This window comes from Trachypithecus francoisi, unplaced genomic scaffold, assembly GCF_009764315.1.
Source record: "Trachypithecus francoisi isolate TF-2019V2 unplaced genomic scaffold, Tfra_2.0 Lachesis_group3, whole genome shotgun sequence".
NCBI classification, from domain to species: Eukaryota; Metazoa; Chordata; class Mammalia; order Primates; family Cercopithecidae; genus Trachypithecus; species Trachypithecus francoisi.
The window spans coordinates 48,010,110-48,024,040 of record NW_022681468.1 but is presented as its reverse complement, the minus strand read 5'-3'; the positions used below and the strand labels follow the sequence as shown (position 1 = coordinate 48,024,040).

The 13,931-nt window shown below is 36.1% G+C and overlaps 1 protein-coding gene across 1 annotated transcript in view; it reads right to left on the bottom strand.

Annotated features, from left to right (window-relative positions):
- Positions 1-13,931, bottom strand: part of EXOC5 (exocyst complex component 5) — a 63,928-nt gene that overhangs the window by 29,951 nt on the left and 20,046 nt on the right. The window contains exons 2-7 of the mRNA XM_033187927.1: positions 13,114-13,208; positions 12,197-12,344; positions 9,633-9,827; positions 5,094-5,158; positions 2,943-2,971; positions 1,320-1,429 (exon numbers count right to left, since the gene is read on the bottom strand). Coding sequence (XP_033043818.1) covers positions 1,320-1,429; positions 2,943-2,971; positions 5,094-5,158; positions 9,633-9,827; positions 12,197-12,344; positions 13,114-13,208 — 642 coding nt within the window. The remainder of the gene's footprint in view (positions 1-1,319; positions 1,430-2,942; positions 2,972-5,093; positions 5,159-9,632; positions 9,828-12,196; positions 12,345-13,113; positions 13,209-13,931) is intronic.

Sequence of the window (13,931 nt, the reverse complement as noted above, 5' to 3'; positions counted from 1 at the left end):
CACACCCACCCACCCACATGCATGCATACACACACACACACACACACACAGAGTCAAGGTCTTGGGAAAAGGTTTTACATATATATATATGTGTGTCTTATATACATATAAAAATATTCATATATATTAAAACGTGTGTATATACATATATATGTGTATATACATGTGTGTGTGTAGACATACATATATATGTATTTCTTTTTTTTTTTTTTTTGAGACAGGATTTCACTCCTGTCACCAGGTTGGAGTGCAATCGTGTGATCTTGGCTCACTACAACCTGTCTCCCAGGTTCAAGCGACCCTCCTGCCGCAGCCTCCCGAGTAGCTGGGACTACAGGCACATGCCTCCCCACCAGCTAATTTTTGTATTTTCTATAGAGACGGGGTTTCACCATGTTACCTAGGCTGATCTCGAACTCCTGAGCTAACTGATCCACCCGCCTCAGCTTCCCAAAGTACTGGGATTACAGGCGTGAGCCATTGCGCCTGGCCTTTCTCTAGCATTTAGTTTTCCTTGCAAGAATCTGGACAGTTGTATTCAGCTGGCAGTTTGGAAATTTACTTTTTAAATGGAACCTATTTTAATAAAATGTGTTTTAAACAAACTAATTTGTCATTAAGCTCAACATAATGAGATTTTTGCCTATTAATAAATCATACATAAAAACCAGTAAGGAAAGCAATATGAAGTGCACTACTGTCTCAAGAGCCATTCTCAATACTCATTCAGATTTTATCAAAATGAAAAGTCCAACAAATAGGCTTCCCTTTCCCTAATCTGATACAAATCAAAGAAACAGACTAAAGGAAGAACCATTTCTTTAAGCACTTTCTTTGCAGAAATATACTCCTACACAGGGATTCTCTCCTCAGTTCAAATTCTAGGAAAACAATTCTGTAATACAAGGTCCTGAGGTCCCCTGGATTTAACTCTCTTACTAGTCATATTCCATCTACTCTCTGGTTCCTATATTCTACCAGATATTTACAGTCAAATTTTCTTTCTTTTCACCTGTATCATAATATGTGAAGGCAAAAAGGCAGACAATATGATTTTCCTTATCAAACTATAAAAATTCATCAATATGTAATTGATCAATTAATTTTAATTCAATATAAAACCTTAAATATTAAATATACAACATTTAATACCATTTACAGAATATAAAATGTACAAATTACTCAAAACAATGAAAATTATCACTGTGATATATATGGTTATATAATGAATGGGGGAAGTCAGAAAGTATAATATATAGAACTTACACAATTTCCATAGCCTTGAACACTAGTCTTCATTTTTAATTCTTAGTATTTACCTTAAAATGAAGTAAAACTGCTGCTACTTCTCTCATTCTGGAGATTTCACCTCTTCTTTGAGCACTGGTAAACTCCTGAATCAGCTGGCATTCTAAATCATGGTATTTACCTAAAAATAAAGTCATTCAGCTACACTGAAGCATACAAGGCATCCACATCATTTAACAGTATCTACATTACTTACAAATATAACGACTATGAATATAAATTTCTTTTGAAGGAATTACAAAAACTAATGAGATTATAGGCAGTGAACCTAGCCCCTATAATACACTGTGGCATATAAATCTGTATTTTCAAGACAAAAAACTTCCAAACTGGCAAAACTACTGAGCGTTTCCAGAGTCTGACTGTCATATGCCATTGTTACTTAAACCAGTAGCTAACTGGAAAAAATCCTCCAGATGTTATTTCTGATAGCAACGCACATGAAAAATCCTACATACGGAAAGGGTGAAGAGGACTACAGAACTCTTTACTAGTGTTCTGATGCCTCTACCTTGAATAATAGTGGACTGATGACTGAACACCAAATCTCATCCTGATAATATGCAGTATTTATATTTTTTTCATTTTTTTTTTTTTTTGAGACAGTTTCTCTCTGTCACCCAGTCAAAGTGCAGTGGCGCAATCTCGGCTCACTGCAACCTCCACCTGCTGGGTTCAAGTGATTCTCCTGCCTCAGCCTCCCGAGTAGCTAGGATTACAGGCACCCACTACCATGCCTGGCTAATTTTTCTATTTTTAGTAGAGATGGGGTTTCACCATGTTGGCCAGGCTGGTCTCGAACTCCTGACCTCAGGTGATCCACCCGCCTCGGCCTCCCAAGGTGCTGGGATTACAGGTGTGAGCCACCATGTCCGGCCCTATTCACTATATTCTTGAGGCTAGTATGGTTCTCAATGAACACCTGAACTTCACACTACTCTATTGTGATCAAAAATATTCCCAGGAAGTCTAACTAGCTGTGTCACCCTTATTCTAAGACTTTTTGGGAATACAGATGAATCTTTGAATCTTCTATGCAGTGGCCTACTCTAAATAGTGACCCCGGCTACCACAGAGCCTGCAAATTTAATGGTCTTTTCAAAAACCTAGAATGATCTAACCTAAAATAAAATCCAAGACTGGCAAGAACCACACTAATCATGTAAGGAGTTAAACAGATACTGAAATGCTTACATAATCTTAAAAAAAAAAAAAGAGAGAATCTTATTCAGAGATAGATGTATGGAAAGCACACAATTTCCAAAATGCACTGTTAAATTAAAAATGCAAGGCATAAAGCTATTTATGTAGTATGGTAGCAATTATTTAAAAATAAATGAGGGTAGAAGTACATATAAATATCTATACACACACATATATATGTACACACACACATATATAGAATTTATGTCTTATGCTTGTATATCCATAGATTATTCTGCAAGAATATCCAAAAAATTGGTAATGGTTGTTTTCAGGGAAGAGAAATCAAACTCAGGGATCTTCTATGCAGTGGCCTACTGGGGTAGGAAGATGACATTGTTCCTGCTTTTTCTCCTTTCGCTATTTGTGTCATTTTTACACACGTAGTTTTTTTACTTATTAAAAAAAGGTAAAATAAATACATCACTTACTTGCAATTTTGGATTTAACTTCTGAAAATCTGAAAGACAAAAACCAACAACGAGGTTCGTTAGTTGTGACAAACATCCTATGGCAATGTAAGATGCTAACCAAAGGGGAAAATGGGTGCAGGGTATATGAGAACCATCTGATTATCTTTGCAACTTTTCTGTAAATCCAAAACCATTATAAAGTTAAAAGGTTATTGTAAAAAGAAAAAAGACCAAATCAGAGGAGAGAATACTGATAGGAAGCACGCCAGGTGATAGAACTTAATGTAGGTAATTCATATGGGGTAGCTGGTTCTCATTTAGGAAACTTACATTGAAAATCAATTCTCTTTTTAAAGAATCAACTGCTCTGCATAAGACACTAACAATCCAGCCAGTCCCAAAACTGACTTACTGTTCTTACTTATATTTGCTGGCATTTTAAACACACTTTATTATCTGTCTCCCTCCCCACTCCCATGGTTGGTATTTTTAAAAATAAAGTTCAATCATTATTATTCAAAAGAAAAAGATGATCAAATAATATACTATATGATAATGATGTATTAATGACAAAAGATAAAAAGACCCAGCAATGTGCCTAGCAGAGTAGCCATTCGATATTTACAAATTAAAAAACTAAAATACTACACAGTAGGATTTTTTCAAGTTTCAAATATCTAATTGAAATGCATAGCATGAAAAAGAAATGTTTTCAGATGGTGTGCAATTGTTTGCAGAGAGAGGAGAGTGGCTGGCAAGAGATGCCAAAGACAAATGAAGGAAATAAAAATCTAGACTGTTATACAAAAACGATGTATCAAAGTCACAGTAGATCAGATCACATATAAGGCCATATTAATCTGTGTGCAAAAAATTGAATCTAATTAGGATATATATTCAACTCCAAGGCTTGGTGAAGAGGCTAAAACAAAACTGTAAGAGAAGTATGTTCCTGAGTGGTGGTGAATATGAGTGTGTGTGTGTGTGTGTGTGTATATACACATATATATTTATATATGAAAGTGTGTTCTGGAGTAGAAAAATAGAATGAAGACAGGGGAGGGGAATGCAGTCAATAATTATTATGAGCCTATTTTGAGCTAGATATTTTACTCATTTAAGTAAATAGTTCAATTCTGAAACGAGATAAAGTTAAAGAGAAGTTTTGGTGGGTGGCTTTAAAAATTATTACAGTAAGTTAAATCATAATGCTGGGCAACTACCAGATTATTATTAAGAATGACAGATTATCATTATTGATAATTCTTCATGATAATCAGAGTTGAGAATAAAATAGACACATTTTTAGGGGGAATTCATTACATGTTTGGGAGATAATGGTTAAGCTTTAAGTATAGCAATATGTCCATACTTCATCTGTTCCTGAAGATCTTCAAGTATCAACAAAATAACATATGTCTATTAATATGTATCATTTGTAATATAGTAAATCGTATTTCTTTCAAATATTCACATGGAGGAAGTACTAATTTACCAAGAGTTTATTAAAGAGTCTGACATTCCATACACTAGAAGAAATCATGAAAAAATTTCCTTCTCAGTGGATAGTTTATTTTAGGATGAAATCTAACTTAGTAATGGCTCTGGGGCCTTGCATTTTAAAAAAAAAAGGGGGGGTTCTTAATGTGAAGTCCCTAGGAAGAGTTCTGTGGATAGGCTAGAGTCTAAAACACCATGAAATTGTATACAATAATCTGTGTGTATCTTAATTTCCTGAAGAAAGGTGATAGTGTCCATCAGCTTTTCAAAGGTGTCCAAGGCCTCCAAAAGCGTAAGAACCTTCACCAAGAAATAGGAAGTGTTCTCTCTCTCGTCTACCTGCTTCTGAAAGTCCAAAATGTGAAAATCCAAATTTTACCTCAGTCGATTTCAAAATTCTCCTTCATCAAATTTTTTTCAGAAGACAGGGATTGAAATTATTTCAAGACCTATCATTAAATTTAGATATTAAGAAAAGACTATTTTTTCAATAAATTATTTTATACTGCATCTTATACAAAGTGAATAAACTAGCAAGTAAATGAACCAGCAAATGCTCAATAAATTCCTGTTTAATTAACGGGCAAAGAAAATCATACAGGAAAAGACACAATTTTATTTTATAAACGATACCATACATTCAAATTAGCTCTTAAGAAATGAACTTGCCTATCAAAAGGTAACTCTTGGGCAATTAGGTGCAACTTCTGAATGATGTCTGCTGCTTCCTTTATCTATTAAAAAAAAAATAAAAGCAATCATTTTAAAAACTTTTCGGTATATCAAAAAATAATTACATATTTGAAATTAGTAATATCGCCTTGCAAATGCCCACAGTCCCTTCCCTAAAAAAATTTCCTTTAAAAATCCACAACAAATAAAACTTTATGAGCAACAAGAATACATTTGGGGTGTTATCAATAATGAGTCAATAAACTATAAACATTTATCTTTCTGGTACTGAAATTCTGTGATTTTTTTGATGCCATAATCCCTTCCCAATGAAACCCATAGTTCAAGTTTATTCCAAAGAAATTCAAATCATTGCTCGCTGAAAGCCAAGTGTAAATCTCAAAATTCTAAGTTTATGAACCCGAAAAGGATAAACAAGACTTATAAAAATAACTTAGAGCGGCCGGGCGCGGTGGCTCAAGCCTGTAATCCCAGCACTTTGGGAGGCCGAGACGGGCGGATCACGAGGTCAGGAGATCGAGACCATCCTGGCTAACACGGTGAAACCCCATCTCTACTAAAAAAATACAAAAAACTAGCCGGGCGCGGTGGCGGGCGCCTGTAGTCCCAGCTACTCTGGAGGCTGAGGCAGGAGAATGGCGTGAACCCGGGAGGCGGAGCTTGCAGTGAGCTGAGATCCGGCCACTGCACTCCAGCCTGGGCGACAGAGCGAGACTCCGTCTCAAAAAAAAAAAAAAAAAAAAATAACTTAGAGCATACTGCCACATATATCCTACTTTAAGCTAAATGCCTGTCATTTACTGACCATATGAATTTATAACACTTGTTCTAAAAGAAAAGATAAAGTTTAATGTAAAGCCCCAAGATGAAATATATATAGAAATGTGTGTATTTCTTTTCTTTCTCTCTTTTTTTTTTGAGACGGAGTTTCACTCTTGTTGCCCAGGCTAGAGTGCAATGGCGTGATCTCTGCTCACTACAACCTCTGCCTCCCGGGTTCAAGTGATTCTCCTGTCTCAGCCTCCCGAGTAGCTGGGATTACAGGCGCATGCCATATGCCCGGCTAATTTTTGTATTTTCAGTAGAGACGGGGTTTCATCATATTGGTCAGGCTGGTCTTGAACTCCTGACCTCAGGTGATCCACCTGCCTCCGCCTCCCAAAGTGCTGGGATTACAGGCGTGAGCCACCGAGCCCAGTCAGAAATGTGTATATTTATTCAAGTTGTGGAAGTAAGGAACTTAGGCAAGAGTTCTAAAATTCTTTAATGCAGATATCTGTGCTTATTTACACAACAGTGTAGAGGAGTTCTATAATGTTCATTTATTCTTTAAATTTCAAATTAGTTCTCAGTTTTACTTTGGCACAATTTTAATAATTCACTTTATGAAGATTCATTTTCTTTTACATTTGAAAAGACAGTGAGACTCATAAATATGAAGGAAGAGCTAAGAACATCAATATATATTTTTTCTTTTCTCTTTGAGACAGAGGCTTGCTCGGTCACCCAGACTGGAGTGCAGTGGCATGATCTTGGCTCACTACAATCTCCGCCTCCCAGGTTAAGGCAATGCTCGTGCCTCAGCCTCCCAAGTAGCTGGGATTATAGGCATGTGCCACCACACCCGGCTAATCTTGGTATTTTTTTTTTAGCAGAGATGTGGTTTCACCATATTAGTCAGGCTGGTCTTGAACACCTGGCCTCAAATGATCTGCCCACCTTGGCTTCCCAAAGTGCTGGGATTACAGGCCTGAGACACCATGCCCTATCCAATATAGATTTTTGTAAGGAGGCATGTCAACTCTGACAAACAACTGTGAATAACAATAGCAGAGCCTCTTCTCCCTTCTTGCTCCAAATTATATTGAATATAGCATTTCTGCTTCAGTCATCTCTTTTCTCCTAGTCAGCAGGTCACTGTCATTTTCAACTACCAAACACTCACTCTGTTCTGCTGTATATGGGCACAAATACCACTGCAGTATCTGTCCTCACCATGCCATTTAGTTGTATTAGCAAAGTCCATCATTTTCTCCTCACCAATACCCCCTTCAGAAATAATACACTTGACACACAGCCTGCTCTATGCTTCCATAAGGAGTTTGCTTTTGTTCTTCTAAGAAGTCGTCATCATCATTGTGCTGTTTGCAAATTTTGTTTAATGTACTAAGTAGTATAGAGGTAAATGGCACTTGTTTATATTGAATTTCCATAGCAAATTATTTTATAGAAATTGTGTAAAGCACAGGTATCTCTTATGGTTACAATATATGACATTTAGTCAGTTAAAACATACTACAACAATAGGTAACAAAAGCTGTCAAAACTATATTCTAATAGTTACTGATATTTGGGCAAGGTGAGAGACTACCCTTGCTAATAGTGTTAAAGATAATCACAGTCATCAAGTATTATCCACACGAGGTACAGTAAGCTGCCACTCTAGGTAAAAAAGAGAAACAAAAAACAAAAAAACAACATATACGCAAGGACAGAGGTAAACAAACAATAGGTTTTTTTTTTTTTCCAGAATATGAGAAGATTCCTTTTTTTTTTTCTTGAGACAGAGTCTGTCTGTCACCCAGGCTGGAGTGCAGTGTGGCTATCACAGCTCACTGCAGCCTCAACCTCCCAGGCTCAAGCAATCCTCCTGACTCAGCCTCCTGAGTGCTAGATCTATGGACGTGTGGCACAACGGCCAGCTAATATATATACACACACACATACACATATATACACATATATACACACACACACACACATATATATATATTTTTTTTGTAGAGACGGGGTTTCACCATGTTGCCCGGGCTGCTTTCAAACTCCTAAGCAATCGTCCTGCCTCAGCCTCCTAAAGCGTTGGGATTGCAGGCCTAAGCCACCACACCCAACCAAGATTCTAAAAAAGAATAATTAAAAAAAACAAAAACAACTAGGGGGCGAGAAGAAAAAGAATATGATGTGTTGATATCTTAACCCATCCTAATTCCTCCCACAATCACACATTGGTCTAGCTCTGTGGGTGCTTTCTCCTTTTCTTTCCATTGGGAAGGTGACTGGTCCAGAGTCCAGAAATTGATATAGCTAGGAGTTTATCTAATAATTGGCAATCTAATACTACATGAGTTCTTAAGGATGGCTAACTGGTAGAACCAGGCCAAAAATTAATTTACTGCAAATATATGGAACCAACCTAAGTGCCCATCAACCAACGAGCAGATAAAGACAAATATGGTACATTTACACCATGGAAAACTACTCAGCCACAAAAAGGAACAAAATAATGTCTTTTGCAGCAACTTGGAGAGAGCTGGAGGCCATTACTCTAAATGATGTTACTCAGAAATGGAAAACCAAATACCATGTTCTCACTTACAAGCAGGAGCTAAGCTATGAGGACAAAAAAAACATACAGAGTGATATAATGGACTTTGGGGACTCTAAAGGCGGAAGTTGAGAAGGGAATAAGGGATACAAGACTACATATTGGGTACAGTGTACAATGTTTGGGTGACAGGTACACTAAAATCTCAGAATTTAACACTAAACAACTCATCCTTATAACCAAAAAACCACCTGTACTCAAAATACTAAATTTTTCAAAAACGCCTTTTCTTTAGAGGAATTATCTGTACACACGTAACTATTTTCCAAAGAACTCTAAAAATTACACATTCTGTAACCCTATAGAGTTATATTAAAAAACTGTTGCTTAATTCAAAGTGAGTGTCAATAATACTCAGCTTTTACATTCCACGATCTGAAATATTCTATGGAGTAAGTCTGGAATAATCCAGGAAGTCTGTATTCAATAGGAGTGGACAATGTTGCTATGTACAACATACGATCCATAAGAATGTCCATTTTCTCACACATTTTGATTTTTTTTTCCTCTGAGGGGAAGAAAGTGAGCTAAATTACCTTCTTTTAAGATTGTAGAGCAACCAATACCATGTACCCTTAGACCAGGAGTCAGTGACTAGTGCTATGAAAAGGATTAACATAAACAATTAATTCAGAATTTTTTTTCAATTCTCCTTGGTCCAAACTGCTTTAATTATTTATAAGAGATCTTTATTCAAGTAATAAAAACCAGAAGTTCTGAATTCCTTCTTCCTTTACAGAAAAGCATCTCAGCTGATCAATGATTTAGATCAGACTACCCCACCACCACCCAACAGACTGTCCCTATTTAAAGACTACAGAAATTCTGTTAATATTGAAAGAAATGTATGGTAAACAGATACTTATGAATACCATTACCACAGCATTTTTAAGCCACAAAAAAGTTCATTTAAAAAAATGCCAGGAAACCCAATTAAAAATCTCAATATTAACACTTCATCAGCAATCTACAAGCGACTGTATTAGTTTACGTTTCAGAACAATAAAAACTTTTAATAAGTCAGCTTCTCAGTGATTTGAAGTCTAACTCTGGAAAGCAATTAGTGTAGTTCATAATTAGGGCACTGTTATTAATGCTGTGATTTGGTTTTATCCTCTGACAGCACTTACCTTTTCAGAATTTGTAAAAACATCAGATTTCAATTCTCCATCTAGAAACTCATTAAAATATTTCATCAATTTCTGAGCCTCCACTGCCCGTTGTCTGGGTGTGTTTACCCCCTCTAACTGGTCTCCAAGGTGACAGACTTTAGTTGCTACATAGCTAATGTGCTCATCTAGTTCTTGGAAATGTTGGAAGGCAACCTAGGAAAAATGTGCATAAGCATAAAATACAATCAGCGTGCTCAGTTTATAATCTAAACTAATCTTATTGCTACTAACTAAAGATAACAGAAGTTATATATGAGATGATCTACAAAATTCATGCTCATTAGTGTGACATGATCTGAAAATCTGTTAACCAAATTGCAAACTTTTATACCATTAACTATTAAAATAATATTTATCATGAGTACATTAATCAACAAAAAAGCAAACAAAAAAAGCTGTTTACTCCTCATCCTGTTTTAACAAAACACTCAATACCATTTAGCCCCAAATAATGATTCTGAAAATAATTAGCTAAGTATCAAAAGGATCAGACATCTAAAGAGCTCTCTTGCTACTAAACTGAAAAGAGTAAAAAATATGTCAGTAGGAGGCCAAGGCAGGCAGATCACTTGAGGTCAGGAGTTAGAGACCAGCCTGGCCAACATGGTAAAACCCAATCACTACTAAAAATACAAACATTAGCCGGGTGTGGTGGTGGGCCCTGCAACCCCAGCTAGCTGGGAGGCTGAGGCAGGAGAATTGCTTGAACTCAGGAGGCAGAGGTTGCAGTGAGCTGAGATCACACCACTGCAGTCCAGCCTAGGTAACAGAGCAAAACTCTGCCTCAAAAAAAAAAAAAAAAAAAAAAAAGTCAGTAGTAAAATATACCAATTTATTTTAAATATTTGAAAATGTGATATTTATATATAAAGTAAAATAGTTCTTTCCCAATTTTGAAAACAGAAAGGTAGCAATTATTCTAATAAGGCAAAGGTATATTACTTTCTAGAATATTCTTTCCCTTCTACCCGGGTACACTGATTGTCCTGTGGCGTATCGAAACTGAATAAAATCAATGCCTTGTAATTGCCAACAGCAGAACTGCTGATAATCTAGTGTGGGACTTTTTTTCTAACCTTAAATTGAGGTGGGGAAGAGCTGTAAACATTTACTGAGGACTTTCTCTGTGCTACACTAGACACTGTTCTAAGCATATTACATATATTTACTTATATAATACTCTCAATAACACACTTTACAGATTTAAAAAAAAATGAGTCGTGAGAAGGTTAAATTGCTTGAGATTACACAGTTCATAAGTGGCAGAGCTGAAACTAAAACTCAGGCAGACTGGTTCCAGAGTTTATTAGCTTAACTATTAAATTATTATTACTAGCAAGGAAAACTGCATTAGAAGTGTTTGGAAACTGTGACCGTAACTACTTAAAAATGCATTCCTTACCTTAAATTACTGACTTTCTTATTTCTCATAGCCGCATATGTTTAAGTAAAGCAATCTTAAAAATTGAAACGTTAGCAGAAATCAGTGTGCTAATCCCTAACACTAAAAAATTAACGATCCCTGGGAGGCAGCAAAGCTAAACAATATTCCAAACTACACTAAGGGCAATCAAGGCCAGCAGCAGTAGCTCACACCTGTAATCCTGGCACTTTGGGAGGCCGAGGCAGGGGGATCACCTGAGGTCAGGAGTTCAAGACAAGCCTGGCCAACATAGCAAAATCTCTACTAAAAACACAAAAAAATTTAGCTGGGTGTGGTAGCATGTGCATGTAATCCTACTTACTCAGGAGGCTGAGACAGGAGAATCACTTGAACTTGGAAGGTGGAGGCTGCAGTAAGCCAAGAACGTACCACTGCACTCCAGCCTGGGTGACAGAGTGAAACTCTGTCTTAAAAAAAAAAAAAAAAGACAGGGCAATCAAATTTCAGATAAGGCACAGCCTGTGATTGGGATTCAGAGGTTCCAGACTAAGTCTAGGACCTAAGAGTGACTAAGAAGTTTGGTCTGCTTAGCCTCAGGACCAATCTAGTGACCTGGTTTTACTCCAAAACGGATCAAGGCAGTTTTTCCTATAGTTACACTAGAATTCTCACTGGAGCATATACCTCATGACTTTTGTGAAACTTCCCAGGGAAGTTTTTTCTCTAGGGAAAACCTAATCCAGACAATAGTTGGTTTCATATTACTTTGTTTTATGATTAAGAGAATGCAAATGACTACCTAAATATCCAAGCTAATAAAGAGTCCCTAAAACTAGGGGTCTACTGAAGTGTCATTCTTGAAAGTTTGCATTATTACAGGAGAATCAAGGACCACACTCAACTGGATACCACTCTATCCTGAGAAGAGTACCATGATCCTAAACCAACACTATGGAAAGTCAATGCCAAGAGTACTTGATAACAATTCATTAACATTTTACCCCATGGGACTGAAGCAGTAGAGAGAAATCTTGACAGTTACTATCATGTGACTAGACTTTTTTAAGAGCTTAAAACTGGAAGGAAATAAAGATATTAAAGCCTATATAAAATACCCATTTCTTAACAAAATGTTTACCTGATTGCTTTTCTGGAGCTCTTGTACCTTCTTGGCAAATTCTTTCGCTTCTTTCTGACATTGTTGCTCTAGTTTCTCTACTTTCCTTTGAATCCTTTCATCCATTATCTGGAGTTCCTGAATATGATTTACAAATTCTTCTAATAATCTAACAGAGGAAAGTTTGAATATGTATCAATCTACCTATTATTAATCCTTAGGAACTGACCAGTTAACTTATAATCATAAAGTCTTAATAAGAAGTGTTCCTTGAGCTTGAAATGATCATGTTAATTTTTTTCTTTGGCATCTTGTTAGAAATTTCTTCATCAAAAGATCAAGTCTTTCTGTAATTTCATAACTTCCTTATAGTTGTGTCCAGGCCACATGGCTTTAAAGCAAACATCACGTTTGAAAATACGGCCAGGCTTTAACTATTGACTTTTTGGTGGAATATCTCAGAGGTGAATGAAAGCCTCACCCAGAATCCCCATTAAACCCCTACAATAGAAATACATTTTATAGTCTATTTAAAACAGTCAAGAAGGTAAATGTACTGTATAAAAATAATAATATACATTCCAGAGTTCAGTGACTTTGTTCCCCTAATTTACAACTATATTTAAAACAACGTATTTAATGTTTTTATTTTAGAAGTATAACCATTTCTAGTTTATGACTCATTAGAAGAAATGTCAAATTCTTACACTCAATAAAATTCCTTCCTGCATACCAGTAAAATTGCTGCATTAAAAGAATGTCAAAGAAAAAACAAAATCTCAAACTTTTAATGCTCTGTTGTATTATGTCTTTTATTGGCCAATTGTTAACTAAAATCCTTGTAGAGGAATGTTGAAAGCAATCTCAACAGTCATCTCTATTTTAACACTAATGTGTACCAGATTAGATCTGTGGGGAAAAAAATTTTTTTATTTCACCTTTTAGGATCAAAAGCTTCAGGTCCACCTCTAGAGCCTCCTCCTGGGGTTCTCCATACAAGACGTTCAATATATTCATCTGCCACAAAAGGCTCCTAGTTTACAAAATAAATACGCTTTAACAAAGTTTCATAGACAAGTACTTAATATTATTTATAAAATTAAAACAGCTTCTACTAGGTAAAAACTTAAAATGAAATTACTGTTTAAATACATCTATATTAAAATGTACAGTTTTTTCAATTAAAAATCTTCAATAAACAAAACAAACTACTTAATGAAAATTAGGATATTAAAATATTAGAACAGCATTAATGACCAACTGGAACAACTCAACAGAAAAATGAGCAAAGTAAACAAACAAGTAATTTATAGAAGAAATAAAATGGTCAAAAAATTATTTTTAATGTACGGCCTTACTAGTAATCAAATTATCCTTTTTTTTTTCTTTTGAGTTGGAGTCTCGCTCTGTTGCCCAGGCTGGAGTGCAGTGGCACGATCTTGGCTCCGCCTCCCGAGTTCACGCCATTCTCCTGCCGCAGCCTCCTGAGTAGCTAGGACTACAGGCGCTCGCCACCACACCCGGCTAATTTTTTTGTATTTTTTAGTAGAGACAGGGTTTCACCATGTTAGCCAGCATGGTCTCAATCTCCTGATCTCATGATCCGCCCACCTCAGCATCCCAAATAGCTGGGATTACAGGCATGAGCCACCGCACCCGGCCTATCCTTTTTTTAAAAATCTCACAAACTGACAAAGTTGTTGTTGTTTTTTTTTAAATTATAACAAGCAAGGCAGGAAAGGATAAACTGAAATTT